A 19024-nucleotide genomic window follows, 5' to 3' on the forward strand; every position below is an offset into this window, starting at 1 on the left:
AGACTGACAAGTTCTTTAAGACAAATAAAAAATGTTAAGCCTGCAGGAACAGTTAGAAATCCAGAGTGTGTCCTCCTATCTTTGCCTTGATTGTTATTGCAGTGGAAAAGAAAAGGAAATGGAAATGGAAACCATCAGTACAGAAGAATCACAGAGGGCTGAAAGTCTGTGGCGATGGGATGTCTGTCTAGAGCAGCAGGGAGCCAAGCGACAAGGAAGCACATATGTATGGATTGAGAGAGCTGGCAATATAGGCAGGGTAACACCAAAAAAAACACAAGAAAGGTCCTAGAGAGAAGAGAAAAAAGGATCCAGAATGACAGGGAGAGGAGATTTAAAGAGAAAATCTTAAATTCTTTAAAACTGAGATAGCACATTCACCGACATAAATACAGAAAGCATGTGCCCTTTGAAACAAGACAGATTTTCCATCTATGGGTTGCCACAAAGGTGTCAGGTATCTGTAAGCTGAAGAGGGAATGCTTCTCTTCTGAGACAAGATCCACAGGAGTGAGAAATCTGAAAACACCTCTATCGTATCATTTGAACACAACAGAAGGACAGATGATGAATTGTATTTCATGCAGGAGCTAGAGTTTCAGAAATGTTTTCACTAAACTTTTTGTTTAGACAAAGAAAAATCAATCTGGGAGCAGAGGGAAGGGGAGGGGCAGAAATATCTAACTAGTGATCAGATCAAGATGTCCATATGAAAAATTCCTGACTTGCTCTGTGCCCCTTGGTTGAATGAAAGAAGCTTTCTTTTCCCAGGTTCCACACATATCAAAGCAGACAATAATTGTTACCTTATTCAGTACAGTATCTTGCTTCAAACCAGAAAAATTTATCCTACAATGATAATGACTCAAGCTACAAGATACCCCTCTTGCAAGAAAACACATTTACATTTGCACTTTTACATTTTATTCCACAGTTTATACTGATGAAATTTGAAATCTTATGCCATTTTAAGCACACTCTGCTGAAACTTCATTGATTGAACCAAAACATTATATGCACACATACACATAGTGCCAGCTGACCTCCAGAAGTTCACTGTAAACAAAGAGCATGAGGGATGATTTTCATTCCCAAACACACACATTTCAATCATCCCCCCTCCCCCAACACATTTCAATCATCCCCCCTCCCCCCCCCCCAACAAAATAAAAGTGATGTTCAACAAAGCAAAGACTGAAAAGGCTATATACCTACAAAATGCCACCAGCAAAAAGCTGAGAGAACAAATAGAAAAACAGCACCCCTTTACCCCCTTGACAGTTCCCCCTTTCTATACTGGGAACTACTACAAATTGTTTAAATAAAAAAAACAAAAACAAACAAACTAACAAACAACAAAAAAAACACCTACCCAACCAAAAAAAAAAAACAAACACAAAAAAGAAAAACAAAAAACAAACACCTATGCCTCAACTACATACTAGACATCTCACAAGGAAGAAAAACACTGAGGTAGTTATCAACCAGTGAAAATGACCCTTTTAAACATTAGAGTGGTAAAGAGGCTCAGCTCGGGTAGAGATATTGCACATGTGGCCACTTGCAACGTGCTCAAATGTAGCTGTAGATAGGGCATAAGTGCACGTAGAGTAAGGCAAGTCAAATACTTGAAACAGCTTTTTGTAACCTTTTTCTAAAGTGGATCAATACTTTTTGCACAAAGAGTGATCAATGTGTTACAAGCACAGATGCTGCCAATATTAATTTCTGAAAAAAAGATACAGCTTTCTTGGACTGATAGAGCATCATAAGACTTCTTGAAATAAAGTATTAAAGTTTATCTCAGATTTGGAACTTTGTGCTGATTTTTTACTATTCCATGCTAGTCACATGGCAGGAAATAAGATCCTTTGGAGGCGACATCAGCAAGAAAAGGAAATGATATAGTACTAAAATTTCTAAAAGTGACAAAAAATGACAGCATTTGAATAAAGAACTGGCTCTGAAATTGAATTAAAATAAATTTTTAGAGTGGATCTGAGGAACCAAAATAACTTTTAAAAAGACAAATGTTCATCTATATTTACCCAGGATGCTTGCCAGTTTTGTATCCATACACATGCACACATATTCATTGCACATAGTACAATTACACTGCAGGCAGGCAATGACTCAAAATGAATCTGCTAGCAGATGTATTTGAACTAGAACATTGCTGCAATAATAGCTCATTTAAGTTTCATTGTTTTACAGGTCTTCAGAAAAACTGCAATATCCAGCCCTTTTCTGGAAGAATCTGCTCTGTTGCTCCAAGTGCTCATTTGCTATTTAACATTCAGAGGAACAGCATTGGAAGTATGAGTTTTTAGGGGTCAAAGGGAAATGAGAAGTGAGAGGAGGTGTTTTAAAATGAATCGGCTGGATTTGCTATGTTTAAGAAACAACTCCTGAGCACGCAAGAAACCCAGTGGAAGCATACTTCTGATCTCTGTTTCTCTGTACAGACATGCTATCTCTATACAATAGATATGAACAAGAATTACACAATCCAAGTTTCAATGAAACAGCAAGGAAGTCACTGAAGTAAAACAAATGTAATGGTTTTGCCCTTTATAAGGAAGATCAAAGTTACAAATCACCCATTTGCAACAAAACCTTCTGGCTGCAGTTGCTCAAAGTCTAAAGACAATTAGACCACTGAGCCATGACAACTTAAAAAAACCAAAGCAACGAACTCAGTAAACTGAGGTGAAGAAAGTAGCTGAACAAATATAATAAAACATAACTTTTGGCCTGAAATCAAATGCTTGGAGATTAGGAGAGCAGATGAGTTGCAGTTACCTTGTGTGGCTGTTGGATGAGAGGCTTTCCCAGGGCTGCACGCTACAGCCAGTGATTGCATAGGCTCCCCCGCAGCTCCCATCTAGTTTCATCAGCAAGGCTTTTGCTGCATTCTCAGCTGTTTTCCTGCAGTCATGAGCTCTCTTAAGCATCTGGGTGATGTTTTCATCACCTGTCTGGTCCCCTAGTTTTCAAACAAACAAACAGTTTCAGAGCTTTGAGGAAGGTGATAAAAATTACAGCAAGAGTAGAGATGTTTCCATGCATTCTCAGCCTATACCAAAATAATACTAATAAATTACAAATCTGTGATGTAAAAGCAATTTCACTTCTGTGTGATCATCAGTGATAACTGGGTTTCTGGTCTGAATGGACCTCCTTCCTCTCCGTAAACTCCAGGTACTTGTCTTAAGTGATGTTTTACCTTAGTGAGCTCATCAGTTTGTAAGGACATGCCTTGCACATTAGGATTAAGTTGGGAGTCTCAAGTTAATAACACAATGGAAAACCACCAGGCTAATTACAACTCTTACTCCAAGCAGTTCACTGCTGTTTCACAGCATAGCCATTTCCAGTGCCTTTTCTCAAAATGCTTTTATCTCAAGCCTTTTCCACCTGGAAGGATTGCTTTACTGTGTACAAGCAGCCTTTCAGAGTTTACAAACACCACGCATACCAAAACAAAAGAACACCAGCATTGTTGTTTATTGATTTGCTGTAATTTCTAGTGACCACGCAGCTGCTAAACCATCCCTTCAGCAGTGGTAGGACAGAAATCACCACAGTCACTACCCTTGTAGTCCTAACTGCAGCTGGAGTCAAATCTGTAAAGAAACACAACCTTGTGGCTAAACTGAAAGTCTGAACAAACATGCAATATATTCAAACTTTAACAAATGCAATGCAAAGATGTCATAGAATATAAACAAACAACAGCTTGCTCTATGTCAGACTTTCATTTCATCCTTATTTGAGTCAAAGACTAATTACCCATACTTCACACTTGCTAAGTCAAGTGCATGCGGTAGAAATAACTGTAATGCTCTGTTAGGAGCAGCTGGATGTGCACAGCTCTAAGTGATGCAGAAGCACCTCCCATGAGTTTCTACTTATGGATGTTGGTATTAAACTTGTCTGCTCTTCAGACAAAGAATCTGCTATTTCATCAAAATGTTTTTAAATCAGATTTCACAGTTAATAAAGGTACATAAACCATACACAACCTCCTTCAAAACTGTGTTATGTAGCATGAAATTGACACTATTCCTATCACAGGGCTGTAACTGATAATGCAATAATTAATAGTTGTCAACAGACACATATATAAAATCACCTATATAAAAAACACCTTCTCTTTCATAAAATGCATGTAAGATGATGCCCTACTGAAAACTAAAATATTTCTCCTTTCTAGGATTTCTGTCACCTATGTGGCCCCTGGTCACTTCCTGCAGGAAAACCACATTGTGAAGAGGAATAACCAGACTCTGGAAGAAAGGTGGGTGAAAAAGTCAGACATCCACTCTGCTGTTTTTTGCATGACATGTATTGTACAGGCAAAGTCAACTACACAAAGGCCTGCTTGTAGCACTAGAGGAGACACAGAAAAAGCTGAATGGTTAACAGTACAGCGACTGTGGGATGAGTGCATACAGCCTTCTGAAACTACAGTCTGTACCCATCAGTCTTGTGGCTCTAAAGCCAGATGGTCACTTCGCTCCTAAAAGCTTTTAGTTTACATTTCAGTGATTCCTGAGAAGCTAGAGCTGTAAATTACTGCCTCAACTGTGCAGTTACTATGCCTCAGCCGAGCATGCAAAGCTATTCTCTCTCCGAGGGCTTCCCCTCTTCCTACTTGAAGATTACTATGACTACCTTCTCCTAACAGTAAGAGGAATGAGACTGTAAAATGCAGATTCAAATTTGCTGTGTGAATGCTTCTTTCTGTCAGTAAAAGAGAGACATCGGTAATGTCAAGTTTGAAACACTTCTGAACAGTACCCATGAAAGTGGTTCACTCTATTAATTAGAGAATAGTATATTCTAAAACAAACAAACAAAAAACCAAATCTCTAGCCTCAAAATTAACTATCCACAAAATAAGTAAAACCCAGAACATATAGACTAGTATCCCAGACAACACAGTAAAATAAGGTATAAAAGTGAACAATTTCAGAGCAAAGCCGAAATGTAGAGTGAAAAACCAGAGATTTTTTTTGCTTCTCCTTACTGCTAAGTGTTACTTTTGTATTGTCTTTACCCCAGTTTTAAACAGACTAGACTCAGCTTTGGGGAGGGGGTGTCAATGTTGCTGGTTGAAACAAAACCTGTATTTGCAGTTTCCATAGTAGTATGATCCTAAGCCACACATGCTCGGGAGTATCAATTATTCCACTCTGTACAGTTGCATGACTGTAGCTGCCTCAGCTCTACCAGAATAGGCATCTCCTTGTAATAGCACACACAGGTTAATTTAAATTGCTGGTGAATTTTATGATTTCATTCCAGGCTCTCAATTTTCCATTCTTCTTTGAGTGTGTAAAATTATTTACTTAGTCAAAAAAAAGAAAAGAGCAAAGAGCCTTTTTAAGTGGCAGGTCATGAGTTGACATGCTGTTATAACTAACTCTAATGCTAATGAACGTAGAAAAAAATACAATAAATAAAGCGACTCATTGAAATCTTACCAACAGAACCAACTCCTGCAGCTCTGAACTGCCCAAGAATGAGACTCTGCTCACTTTCTGCCAGTGCCAACAGCAGCTCATATGCTTCTATGCACTGTTCACTGAAAGAGAAAGCAAATGAGGAAAACAAATCACACAAACCGAATCTGTAATTTGGAAGGGAAAAATACTCATGATCAGCATTGAAAGAGAGGTACCTGAGCTACGTGATTCCCTACCCTGAGTCTAGCAGCTGAGATATTAAAAGACATAACATACATGGCTTCTATCACAAGCACTCAACAATCTCTCCTGCCTTCTGATGGTCCCGGGCTGGCCTCAACTAATTTAACAAGTTAAAACGGAAGATAATGACCTGATGTGAGGAGGTCTCCAGAAGCATGTTTGAAACAGTTAGTAATATGACTGATGGTTGAGATTATTCCTCTGAGAAACTCTTTTCAGGCCTTCCTACTACATAAAATGTAGTTTTCTATACTATACTATATAACTATATAATATAATATATTATAAATATACTATACTATGTAACAATAATATATTATGGAACAATTCTACACAAAGTATAGTAAGAAGAAAAGAAAACATAAGAAAAACACTTCTTTCCTGGCTATAAGATTTTCCTCCATACAAGTCAAAAGATACTATACAGAGTTGTGAGCCACTCGTTCCTGTTGTATTTTAATGCTTTTGAGAACAGATACGTGACTACAGCTATCTGCAACTCACATTTCCTTATAACTTGCCCAAGGCTGATAGTGACAGAATGCATTCTTTAAAAGGTACACAATTTCTACTAGGACCAGAAGTGCCTGTTCTAAATTAGTTGCAGTTGGAGTTGAGTAAGACCATCTTTTCATATACAGTTTAAAGTAAATTTAGATACTTGTAATCAAATACCAAGCAATTCACCCAAAATTCTTACTGATTTTGGAAAGTCGCTCTGAGTTACTTTGAGTGACTCTAAAGTCATTCTAAATTATATGGAGTACAGTAAAACTCCTTGGTCCACTGTTCTTGTAAAAGGTGCAAGACTAATACAGAAACACAGACTAATAGCTGTGCCTTAAGACCAGAAACCGCAGATATAGCCCACGCCTACACATAACTGAAAGGAATGGAACACTTCTGCTTTCATAGAAGAGGTTTTCAGTATTTTTGCTTAGGAAATGCTCTGCTTTCAGAGGAAATGTCTGAAGCTACTCATGATGGTATCTGAGTGATCAAGACACTGCACTTATGAATATGTTATGCAACTTAGAGAATCATGATGTTCAGTCATCATCAGTCCTTCTGCCGTATGACAAAAAGTGCTAGCAACGTTCATCAAGTATGATGAGTTCCTAGCAAGTATCTGAATTTTTCCTTCACCCACCTCCCAGATATATATATATATAGTAGTTCTAGGTGTGCACAAAGGTACAAAAGATAAATACATTTTCCCAGTCTCAAATGTTAATTCATTATTTGAAAATGAAAAGGTAAATCCATATATAACTAGTAGATTGAGTTTGTTGATGCTGAACTAGGGCTGAGATACACTTGTACCACTAAGTTCAGTTATGTAGTTTGTCAAGTAGTTTAACCAACGGGACTTTTTTCAGGGAGGAATTGAAAGTTAAGAGCATTACTATGGCACACCAACAATTTAACTCTCAGAGAATTCTATCACATCTCCCCTGCTCCTCCTTTTTGTGGCTGAGCCACCCTCTGCATAAGTACATACCTGTATTGCAACGCAAGTCTGAGGGCTGTGGCATTGGACTCATACTTTCCCACAAGCATGCTCATCCTCTCAGCGTTGCTCTTGCACTCTTCCAGTGTTATTGTCAACAAGTCATTCTGGGACTTCAAGTGCTCAATACGGCTGTTGAAAAGGAATTAATTGGCAACCTCCAAGCTTAGCTTGCAGGCGCTGTCCTGAAAACTCTAAAACAATTGTAATTTAAAACAACAAGACCATGTAAAAGAACAAGACCACTTGGTCTATTGACAGCAGTAGACCAACGATTACAGCAAAACCTATCAGTTCTGTGTCCCATAGCAAGAGCCAAGAGGGTATCTGCTTCTCTTTGGACAGCCTCTTCTCATCTCTTTCCTGTAAAATTTACTAAGTAAAACATAACCCACATAAACATAAGTAAGTGAAACAGCAGCAAGCAGAAAGCTGTACCCTTATTTTGTAGCCACAAGACCGCATATGATTTTTATTTTATTAACGTTTTCCTTAATCTTTCTGCCTCCATTCCTCACGTCCTGTTACCACATTTGCGTCTTGTTTTATGTGTTGTGTTCATTAATGCAATGTGTGGGTGTGTGTGGGGATTATACAGCTACATAAATGTCCCTTTTCTTTGGACTGTTCAGAGTAACTGTTTCATTTAGAGTACAGTTTTAGCCATGATTAAAGAGGTAACTTCCAAAATATGAACTGAGTGTCAACGACACAATCAAATCTCCACAAATTTGGCAATGTTCAAATCATTCATTGGTCAGCTTGTATCAGAACTTAATTATAATATTCTTCTAAATGAGATAAACTCTGAATCTGAAAATAAGGCTTCAGAATATTAGAATTATTGATTATTCTCACTGCTGCTAACAACACATCAATTATTATGTCTAATCACAAGAGTTGGACATATACTGTGAACGGACAGGTAAATGATTTTAATGTTTAGGTGGGTAGCTAATGAAGAAATCAATGCCATCATCAACACTGAAATCACTGATTTCTTAACAAACACAATAAAGAGAAGGGCTAGGATACTATTTCCTCAGTGATCAGAATGAAGCCCTGACTTCCCCAGTTGCTAGACCTTCCAGATGCTTCATCTCCTATTTCTTCTCTGACACCTCCTGTAATGGCACAATGTCAATACAAAATTTGTGCAGAGAAAAAAAAAAAAAAAGGATGAAAAAGATTGCAGTACTATTGAAACAGGAGCTATGAGTAACAGAGATATTGTACTGATCAGACTGAATTTGAGATAGCTGTGGGAAATAAATTTGAGATAATTGTGGGGAACAAAGAACTTTAAAGAACTCTGAGACATGATTCTCATGTTCCTGATTCACAGTTTTTGATCTTATGTGCCAAACAGGTCATTGAGGCATTGGTTTTGATAGAGCTCACTGAAGGATACCAACAGTATTTTAACTGCAACAAGAACACTGCAATCTTTCTTCTGCAGCCAGAAGTCTATTTAATGGTACACATGCCGCACCATCATGTATCAGTACATCTATTGATATGATAATGCTAGAATTCTGCTTCTTCAGGACAAAGCAAAGCAAGCTATTTCCAGAATGATGGATAGTAAGTAATGGAAATTTATAGCATTGATGTGTTTTATGGAAAAGGATGCCATATCTACTTGGTTGGCCATAGTGAAGGACACTCTATAGTGCAAACTAGCACAGACGAAGGCACTGTGCTGATCTAATAATAGATGACAAAATTGTCATACTCATGGCAAGAGTCCTTAGCATATGATTCAATCTTCTCTTCATCAACTACATTTCATGCTTATCTGCAGCTGCCACAGTTGAGCTTGGACTGAACCGTGAAATACATGTATTCAAAAAGAGAAAAAAGTAGCAACTTCAACAGAGATAACTGTATAACACAACTGAGCACATCTAACTTTTCACCTTACCTATTTAATCTCTCTGTCTCCACTTCAAATTCTCGGATTTTACTTTCAGAGATAGCAGATCCATGTGAATAAAGAGTCTGAAAGATTTCCTGGATGTTTGAGCAGTCTTGAAGGGAATGTGCCAAATGTTCAGCCACAGTACTAGACACCTGCACAGGGTAGTTAATAGATTATTGTGAAAAGCAAGCAACCAGATTCCTCTCAGAGGTAGTCTGAATTGAGAGCTTTGTTTCTCTGCTCACCTCAAGATATTCATTATTCATTTTTTACTATGAATTTTACATTCAGTAGAATATTTATAAATTTCTACTCTAAGAAGCTATTTTTATTTAAAAGTCTACAAACCAAAGGGTGAAGCCCATTATTTAACGATAGATTTAAAAAACCTGAACAGCAAGCTATTTACTTTCTTGAAAGCTTAGCAAAATGGCAGAGCCAAGCTCTTCAGCGAAACAAATATTAACACACAGTAGCAACAACATGGTGGATTTACATTGGCATTACAAAGCAGAATCTATTTCTCTGTTGGTTTGGAAGTTGTGGAATGCAACCAGTCTTTTCTTGAGAAGTTACATTTTGAACTAACTGACTCCAGAGTTATGCTCTTAACATTACTCAGGGAATGATTTCTAGCCAACAGTCATCAGAAAATGAGATATTGATATCAGGTGAAATCCTCTCCATTGAGAAATTTTTCTCAATATAATTTTTAAACTTTCTTTAGTTAGCTCATATTTTAATGTAGGAAGAAAACAGTGCTAATAGAACACAATTCATCTTTAGAAGATTTCATGCATGCACATAATTATTGGTCCTTACCCCTATGCTGCTGATTTCTGATCCTAAGACAGGTCTGTCAGATGATGAAGACTCTGATCTTGTCTTTGACAACTTCACTCTTTCAGCAATCTAGAAGTCAGAATGCTGTACAGCTTACACAGGACCCATAAACATTATACAAAATGCATTTGTTCACTAGCCATATTTACAAACCTGAAGTAAACTACTGTAGAATTGACACCTGAGTTGTAACTGAGAGAATTACAATCATTGGTGCTTTATTTCTTCCTGCTGCTGAATTTCATGGGTCTGCTTAGGACCCCAGAAATTTCTCAGGGGATTCTAGATATTTCCCAGTTAATTACACCCCTGCACAGCAGCTAAAGGAAGCCTGCTTCTCACAGATGATGTGAAGCACAACTGAAACACACTCACCTTGGCTATGGGAATGTCATTACTACTGCTGCTTGTGCTCAGTTCTCCTGTGCTGGGGTTAATGGGTCGATTTGCAGAAGTAAGACGATTTGGGCTGGATGGGCCTGTTGCCTGCACACTTTGCAAACGCGTCTGCAGTTCCCGAACCTAAGGATAAAACATAATGTTCTGTTTTTCGTCTTATGTTTTAACTAGTTCAGACAATTTCTCATCATTCTAGCCAAACCGTGGCTTGAGCACAGACGTTGTATTTTGTCCTGTGGTGGCTGCAAAGTTTTCATGTGGGAGCAGATGCATGGACATTATTTTAAAACTTCATTGTTGTCAAGTGTTTAAAAACTATCTGCCATGTGCAATATGCAAATGTAATACAGTAGAGTAATTACTTTACGTTTCATCTTGTGTCATATAACCCTCTTCAGTGTAGCAGTTTTGTAAATAATGAAACTTCTCTCTGGTGTGAAGCTAATACTCTAGCCTTAGATTATGATGTCTAAACAAAAACCAAAGGTCATGTTCTTAATGGAAAGCTCCAGTGTTGAAGAAACTCTTGACATAAATATATCACAGGATGACTTTGTCACATTTAAAGGTCAAAAAAATTCAAATGTTAATCATGCTTTCAGAACTATATCTAAGTAAAGCTATCACACAGCGAGCAATGTACAGAGAAGAAAATAGAAGCAAAGTGCCCAACCAACAGTTTGCAGAAGCTCTCTGCAAAACACTGTTCAGCCCTCATAACACAGCAGATACTTGAACAACTGACGTCAAGAGTTTCAGAACCTGCAAGGGGGAGGAGGAAAGGCCCGAAGGAGCCAAGCTGTACTGCTGAGCAAAAGATTATAGTGTTTACCTTGGAATAATTCTTAACAAAGAATAAACAGACTGCTTAACACAACAATTATGCCACAAGGTAACGTGACAGAGCTCATTTTTCCCACAGAATAAGCATCCTGGTTGGAAACAAAGAGTGTGAGACATTAGAAGGGGGTGGAAACATAGAAAGGAAGTTTCCCTGAATGTAGACTGTTTACTTTAACATGCAGGTTTCTACATGGGTTGTGTTAAAACAGTCCACCTGCAAAACAGAACTTGTGAAAATTTACCACAAGTTCAGTGAATAAGATATGGTCAGTCTATTTGATAACCCCATGAAGCATGAAAGGCAGCTCTGATACCTATTCTATAAAAACGGTGGGATATCCACCTTTATATAATATGTTCAAAGAACAGATTAAGCAAGCTGAAACACCTTTGTCAGAAAACATCAAAGTTGCATTAAAGCTTTGGTCTTCTTCAGCTATAGGTTCACTAAGTGCACCGTCAGTGCTTCAGCAGTCTCTGTTTGAAGGAGTGGCAGTCAGCATGCTCTCTGCATGTGTACAGATCCCTTCAAGCTACTACAGAGAGGAAGGAATTCAAGCTGGAACTCTCTCCAGTCACCAAACTAGTAGTATCTTACATTTCCTACAATTCTCTATAGTCTACTTCTACTTTCCTGAAGAGTCCCGTTCCCTCTGCCTCAGCCTTTAGGTAAACTGAAGGTCAGGTAGTCTGAGGACTTGCTACAAAAACAACAGAATTTTTAGGTAGGTGCAAATCATGAGGAGGAAAACCAAACAAACATACAAAAACAACAATCAGATTCCTTACATAGCAGAGTAGAACAATTGCATGTTCCTAATAAAAGGCTGCAGGGGGCAACAATAAGAGCACATAAAAGCTAACTGCACTCATAACTTCACTGTTCAGCCATGGAGGAGTGCTACACCTTAAACAAGGTGAAGCCAAATAGCTCCTGTGATTTCTCTGATAAAAAAAAAAAAAGAAAAAAAAAAAAAGTGAGGTATAAAATACCTCCAAAGGAAATTCCCAATGAAGGAAACATGCTGAAAAATTTATGCAGGTATTTGTAATGAGATTTAAGATGTAAAACTCTATATAAAATGCACATTCAGAATATCTATCTTCTACTTATTCTCAGCTAGGGCTTCCATTGTTCATACAGACATATATAATTTCAATATGGGTACAGCTTTACTAATGCAAACCTTAAGGACAGAAGTGCTGTACTGATGCAAACCAATCATTTTAGCCTGCTGATATGCATAAAAATGAAATAAACCATGTATGTATGTTTATACTTGCAGATGTGGTATGCCAGTGCAGACAGGATTTGTACTGTGGCATTAACACTCACTGGGAAAAAAAAAGCAACCCTAAAATTTCATTAAATAAAAATCACATTTATTATTATTTCTTTAAAGCCATGCTATTCTAAACTAAATTCCCAAGTGCTTAAGTTAGAGCATTGCTTATAAACATACAACCTGGAAAAACAGTAGGGATACATTCTTCTTAAAATCAAATCCCTGTCTTGATGTCCAACTCAAAAATTGCTAAAATATTTACCTATGCCTAGAAGCTAGCCCTGGAAGATTTCAGTCCAAAAGTGAGTAACATTCTAAATGTAACAGCAACCAGGAAGCACAGTACTGAAGTTGATTAAAATACTACTTAATCATTTACTCCAAAATTTAAAGCTACCTTACGTAAGGACAACATTAGATAAAACTCTAATGTAAATAGGTTTCTTTTAGTCTATGTTTAACTATTTATTATACTAGTGAGAAGTAATTATTGGCCACAATTACAAAGGCAGTTATTCTTATGGATATCTAAAACAATATTCATACATGTAGAAGAAAGAAAAATGAATGTAACTGAGACTGTAGTCAGGCAAAGCTTTGCTCAGGAGAACATTTATAAAAGAAAACACAGAGCACAGCACAGTTATGAATTTGTGCAAGTCTTTGCTTTAATACCATATCATATAAGCAACCACAACTTAAAAAAGCATGATTAAGCTGTCTACTTTCTTGATATATTTACTGATCCAGGCTTTCATCTGAGAAATTACATGCTGAATTAACTGCTATAAATAACTGCACTAACTTTAGCAACACTGAGTACTGGATGGTAATTCTCTACAGGATAACAGCACAATTTTGTCTTACCTGCAAAATCACTGATATCACAGTTCATACATTCATGAGTCAGAACCTCATAACGGATTGCACCCCTCCAGTCTGCCCAGACACAGCTTGGATAACTATTTCTGGTCACCAAAACCTTCTCTGTAAATACAGCAGTATGTACCATCTCCTCAGAAGGTACTTTTCCACACTAGTAGTAATAATTTTAATGGAACACTAAAGAACAGGAATCAAGGTAAAAAAAAAAAAAAAAAAAAAAGAAAAAAGGTTTAAGAGGTATCTTCTTCATCAGACTGGTGAATGCATGAGTTATGAAAGGACAGGTTTAAAAGCCATGACTAAAAATTGTCTGACCACCTCATCTACCATCTTGAGTCTTGTCACCATCATGATATAAATTATTCTGAAGGATTCCTATTTTTTTTTAGTAGATAGAAGGTAATTACAGTACTACACATGGGACACAATAAATACTAAGAAACAGGTGAGAGAAGAAGGGCAGATCTTACAGGAAATTAACGACAAAATTGGAAAAATCTAATGGATTAAGACAAGTTAGGCAAAAAAAAAAAAAAAGTTCCGCTAAGAGACAGGAAACAGTGGATTTGTGAGTTGGGAAGGAATAACGTGGAAGGATTTAAACAAGGATTTCTTAAGTCATTGCGTCATATTTAGTTCAAAGATGGGAACATCCAGAAGGATTATCAAAATTGCTGTAAAGTCCTAAAATTCTAAATTGAGGTGGAAAATGGCAGACAGGCAGATCTAATTATATGATCAGAAAAAAAACAGGCTGAGGAGAGACAGAGGTTAGAAAAAGGAGAAATCCAAGGAAACACCTGTGAAATCCACAACTGAAAAAAAAGAAAAAAAAAGAAAAGTGGAGAAGGAGAGATCTGAACAGCTTGAGAAAGCCAGAAGAATTAGTGAAGTAAAGAAGTGTTAGAACCTTGGAAACATCAGCAGAGGGAGCATTAAGTGAGACACGGGGCAACAGAGTCACTAGATTTCAAATCAATAGCCTAGTTACCAATATAAGCCATGTGCAAATAGATGTTCTCAGGTAATTACTATAAACTTACATGACTTCATGTTTTATTTATTAATTTGGTATTTAGCAATTGCTAAGTCGCATTTCTGTTTCTTTTTTTTCTTAGAAAGCTGAGAACTGGAAAAGGAAATAGGGAGAAAAAGTGTAACTTCGGTACCTTAAAGAATAAATAAAAAGCAAACATAGAAGAAAAAGGGGGGTGACATGCTACAGTGATGTTGGACTTACGAAAGACTTCAAAATTGATTCAGAAACATCAGAGATTTGTTTGCAGAAATGAAAAATAGGTTATAGAAACTACTTTAGTGGAACCTGCTCATTATCTATAACAATAAGAAACATAATTTACTCTTTGTGTTTTACACATACAGACTCACAACTACATGATTTCTTGGCAAACACTAAGTAAAAAAACAGAAATTATCCATTTTTACTCATTTCTGCATTCAAAGGCCACCTGCTGCGTTTGTTCCTAAATCAAATAAGAGGCATGCCTGAGATTCTTTTCTTTCTACTCTACTTGGGACCTGACTCTTTCACTATTCAGTATCTTTGAACCCTTTTTGTAACATAATTGTTTGTTTTCTAGCATTCTAGTACCACATCATTTTTTTTCCTGTTATAAACAGGATGAAAATGAAGTACAGCAAACCACAGGAAGTGAGTATCTCTCCCACTTTCCATTTTATTTCTGCATGCTGCAGATCTGTGGAGGAGAAGGTGGAAAATGCAATACTCATGTGACGACTCAAGCTGCTCTGAGCGGTGAGGGCCTTCCCCACCTTGGGCACCCCAGAAACATTCACTCCTGCCTAGGGCAATTGTTTTCAGTCAGATGTAGCTTCTCATAAATGTTTGAACAATCATCACTGACAGGCCTAACAAGGCTTGATTTCCTACAAATTGTTTTGGTTGACTGAATATAGCAGTCTTGAATTGCTGTAAGCCTGCACCGTACAGATATATTTCCTTGTATTTAGGGGAGCCTTCTCAATGAATTCTCTGGAGCTGAATCACTTCAGATGAAGCATCTACAGAATCTCTTTCCTCTACAAAGAGATGTAATTTCAAGAAATACATAGGAATTTAACTGTCACTGGAAGCTCTACTCCTCTGGCAGGACTGAAAATCAATCCAGTTTGAAAAATTACATGTACTTTGAGGAGCAGAGAAAGGGAACAACACACAGACACATAACCATCTATGGGAGAATAAGTATGCTGTCAAGGTTAATACACACAGGAGTTTTACGTATCAGGAGCATTTACAGTGCTCCAGAGACATGTTACCAGGTGCTCTACAGGAGTCCCTCATGCTGTGCTCTGTGCTGATCCATGGAAAGGATCCGGGTGCTGCACCTCTCTGAGGGATGCGAAGCATGGAAATACAAGGATGCGACCCGGGGTGCAAAGGCTGGATCCTGAAAGCTCCAGGCACAAACTGGAGCGTTCTGACCCAGGCTAGCATCCAGTGGGAACAAGCACAAGTGAGAGCAGTACACCTATCTATTTTCCTCATTTATTTTTTAGATTAATCACTGAGCATTTCCATACAAGCGTGGATAAAGAAGAACAGCTTGTACACTCTAATAGCTGAGATCTTGCTGTGTAAACAAATACCATGCAACTGAAGGAGGTGGAGAATTGGAAATAGGTTTCTGATGCTACTGCAGGTTTCTGGCAAGATACAAGGCGACCCAACAGCTCAAGGATCACTTTAAGCTGTGCAAGCTTATAATAACCTCTAAAAGCCTGCAACATATCAGCGTTCTTTAGCAATCTGGAGCAATGCCTTCTGATCCCAATGTGAGCAATGCCAAAAGAAGGAGAGTCGAGCTGCTCATGCCAGCTTTGTGTCATCCGAGAACAGTGTGGGCTCAAGAATGCCTGCATGGCCAAGAATCTGACTCGTTCTGTGGTCTGGGTAGGTTTCAACTGCTTGCAAGAATGAAGTATCTTGGGAGAGCCCTCATATTAAAACAGTTTCTTGGAGCAGGGGCAGTTTGGGCAGCTGGAGAGATTACACACTAAAATTGCAATTCTCTATACTACTGTGGGTTATATTTTCATTAAGGTCTTAAGTCAAAAGATAGATAAAATATTAAGTCTTTTTTTTTTTCTTCCTGGTTAGTTTGGTGAATTTGGAGCAGATAAAAACAAACAAGCATCACAACTGAAAGCATTTGATTAACTGCACTCTAAGTTGTAATGGTGACATATGGTTTATGCAGAGGATAGACTTAACAGACATCCAGAGCTGAAACTGCTTTCTCATTTTACACTTACTCGCAGCCTCAGGGAAGCATTGCCCATGCCTATCACTTCTTACGCCAACACGCTGCAGGGTACTGAACCATGGCACTACTAATTTGGCAACTTTATTTACTTATTTCTCATTAAAAAGAAAATTAAGCTTCTATTCTGCAGTCATGATACAGGTTAAATGCCATACACACTATATTTAGCTCATCTGACTTACCTGGTGGATACAGGGGATTTTGCCTATGAGCACAACTACTACTTCTTCTACCACCGTTTAAGCCTGTTACTATATGTAGCAGCTGTAAACAGCACTACTCTGATTCCAATTTTATTCTAATATTAATCCCAGGAGCTGGTACAGAAGTTCCCCAGCATCTTATTTATATTACTGGAATCAGAACTTTGATAAATTTTGTGCTGGTAAGCAGCTTCCAGGGCACAGACCAGCCCATATCTAAATAAATTTTATTTTTAATATGGCAATATCATGCAGAGGTAAAATAAAACTCTGTATTATGAAATTAGCTACACTGCAGGCACCCTACACAAATAAGCGATTACCTCATTTACTAATGACCTGTGAGAAACAAAGTCTTTATGTATGTTGTTCCATAGCTACTGCTCTAGAAAGCAGCACAATCTGTTAACTGAGCACATTAAATACCTAATTAAATTAAATCTCCAACAAGCCTGAGAACAATGTATTGAAAGCACTCTGCCTGATTACAGACATTGGTCTAAAGTAACAGACCTATTGATCTGGCCAACTTCAGCTTATTCGCTTCATCCAATTTAATTTGAGAAGAACAATAACTAAATTTTAGTTGGATCTCCTTTTCTACTCTCCAGGGAAATAATCTGAAGTGACTCTGAGTTCAGGTAGCATATAGAAAATATTCAATAGGTCAAAGAAAACATTTATTTTGTTGCAACTACGGACATAGAGTTATATTACAAATGCAAATATGGTTTCCAGTACAACAGTCGCATAGTGTTGCTGACAGTCTTATGCCATAGACTTCTCCAGTGGGGGCAATAAACCAGTTGCTCTGCAAGTTCAGGGTGATATTAAAAAGCATATTTCAATAAAGTCCTCTGTAGGTGCAAACTAAATGAAAACAACCAAAAAAAAAAAACCCTGCCAGCTGGGCCTGAATACTGTCTGCTTGATTTTGTTATGCACGTGCCAATCCAACATTAATTCTTCACCTACTGAAAGGTTACTGCAAAGTACCTATCCAATCTATCCAAGAAGAATTTCCTTAATGAAAAAAGAACCAACATTTAGACAAACTTGTTGTATACTCTACACAGCTCTCAATTTTTCACAGAGCAACTGAAGACTTATTATCTCCATGGTCAGTGGTCCAAACACGATTCAGATCAGTACTGTCACCCCGCTGGTACCATCTGACAACTGTGCTAGCCAATTACATGAAGCAAGTTGATGTCTCTATTCTGTGTCCACCAGAGATGCTTCCACAGCAGACACACATCAGTAACGCTTGCAGCATCCATGCTAACAGCTCAAAAAGACAGGCCAACAACTACTAGATCAACACTATTAACACACCACCTTTTCATTCCGAGTCACTGCCTTTACAACAGAAATTGTGCACAAATTTCATAATATAGCCAGCAGTTGAGTAGCTCCACACATGCTTGGGTCACTGGGAATGCGAGCAGAGTCTGGCAAATTCAAGCATTATCAACATACACAGAACCAGGCAGCAATTTCTTCCTCATCTAATCCAGCCCTCAGCTATTGATGGCAAACAGACAAAATACTACAGTTTTGTACAGATACTAAACCTAACACTAGAATTAAAGCAGTTGTATTAACCAGGCAAATTAAAAGCATTTTTTGTTTTGTTCTGTTTTTCTTCGGATACCTTCCTAATGTCCTGGCTTTGACAGGTATCTATACAGTCATATGTTTCATCATACAAACATATATTTAATATTTTCAAACTCCATTTTCAAATTACTTTCTCTCACCTTACTCTTTCTTCAGAACCACAATCCTCTTGTCTGTTATACCCATCACAGTCTAATTTCTACCTAGTAGCCTAACATAGTTGTGGATAGTTTATATTCATTTTTTCTTGCTCCATTTCTGTCCCTAAACTTGAACAGCCATTATCTTCCATTGTTACTTGCTTTCTCCAGCACTTGAAAAGAGAAATCAAATTCAGATTTTGCTTAGCCAGGTTACACAACACAATCTTTTAGTCACTTCTACAAATAAGCTGACCATTTTTAAGACCATCTTCTACATCTGTTTGTCAATTTAAACTAAATCTTTTTAAGTGTAAGAGATAAGAACTACATAAAATATTACAGATCAGAT

At 37.6% G+C, this 19024-nt stretch overlaps 1 protein-coding gene across 2 annotated transcripts in view; it reads right to left on the bottom strand.

Moving 5' to 3' along the window:
* Positions 1-19024, bottom strand: part of MCC (MCC regulator of WNT signaling pathway) — a gene marked incomplete at its 5' end in the record, with an annotated part of 197525 nt that overhangs the window by 23484 nt on the left and 155017 nt on the right. For both annotated transcript variants that reach the window (XM_084305166.1, XM_084305167.1), the window contains 6 exons: positions 2803-2986; positions 5490-5590; positions 7216-7356; positions 9149-9297; positions 9968-10057; positions 10364-10510. In XM_084305166.1, coding sequence (XP_084161292.1) covers positions 2803-2986; positions 5490-5590; positions 7216-7356; positions 9149-9297; positions 9968-10057; positions 10364-10510 — 812 coding nt within the window. The remainder of the gene's footprint in view (positions 1-2802; positions 2987-5489; positions 5591-7215; positions 7357-9148; positions 9298-9967; positions 10058-10363; positions 10511-19024) is intronic.

The sequence above is a fragment of the Netta rufina genome (assembly GCF_964035555.1).
Source record: "Netta rufina genome assembly, chromosome: Z".
NCBI lineage: Eukaryota > Metazoa > Chordata > Aves > Anseriformes > Anatidae > Netta > Netta rufina.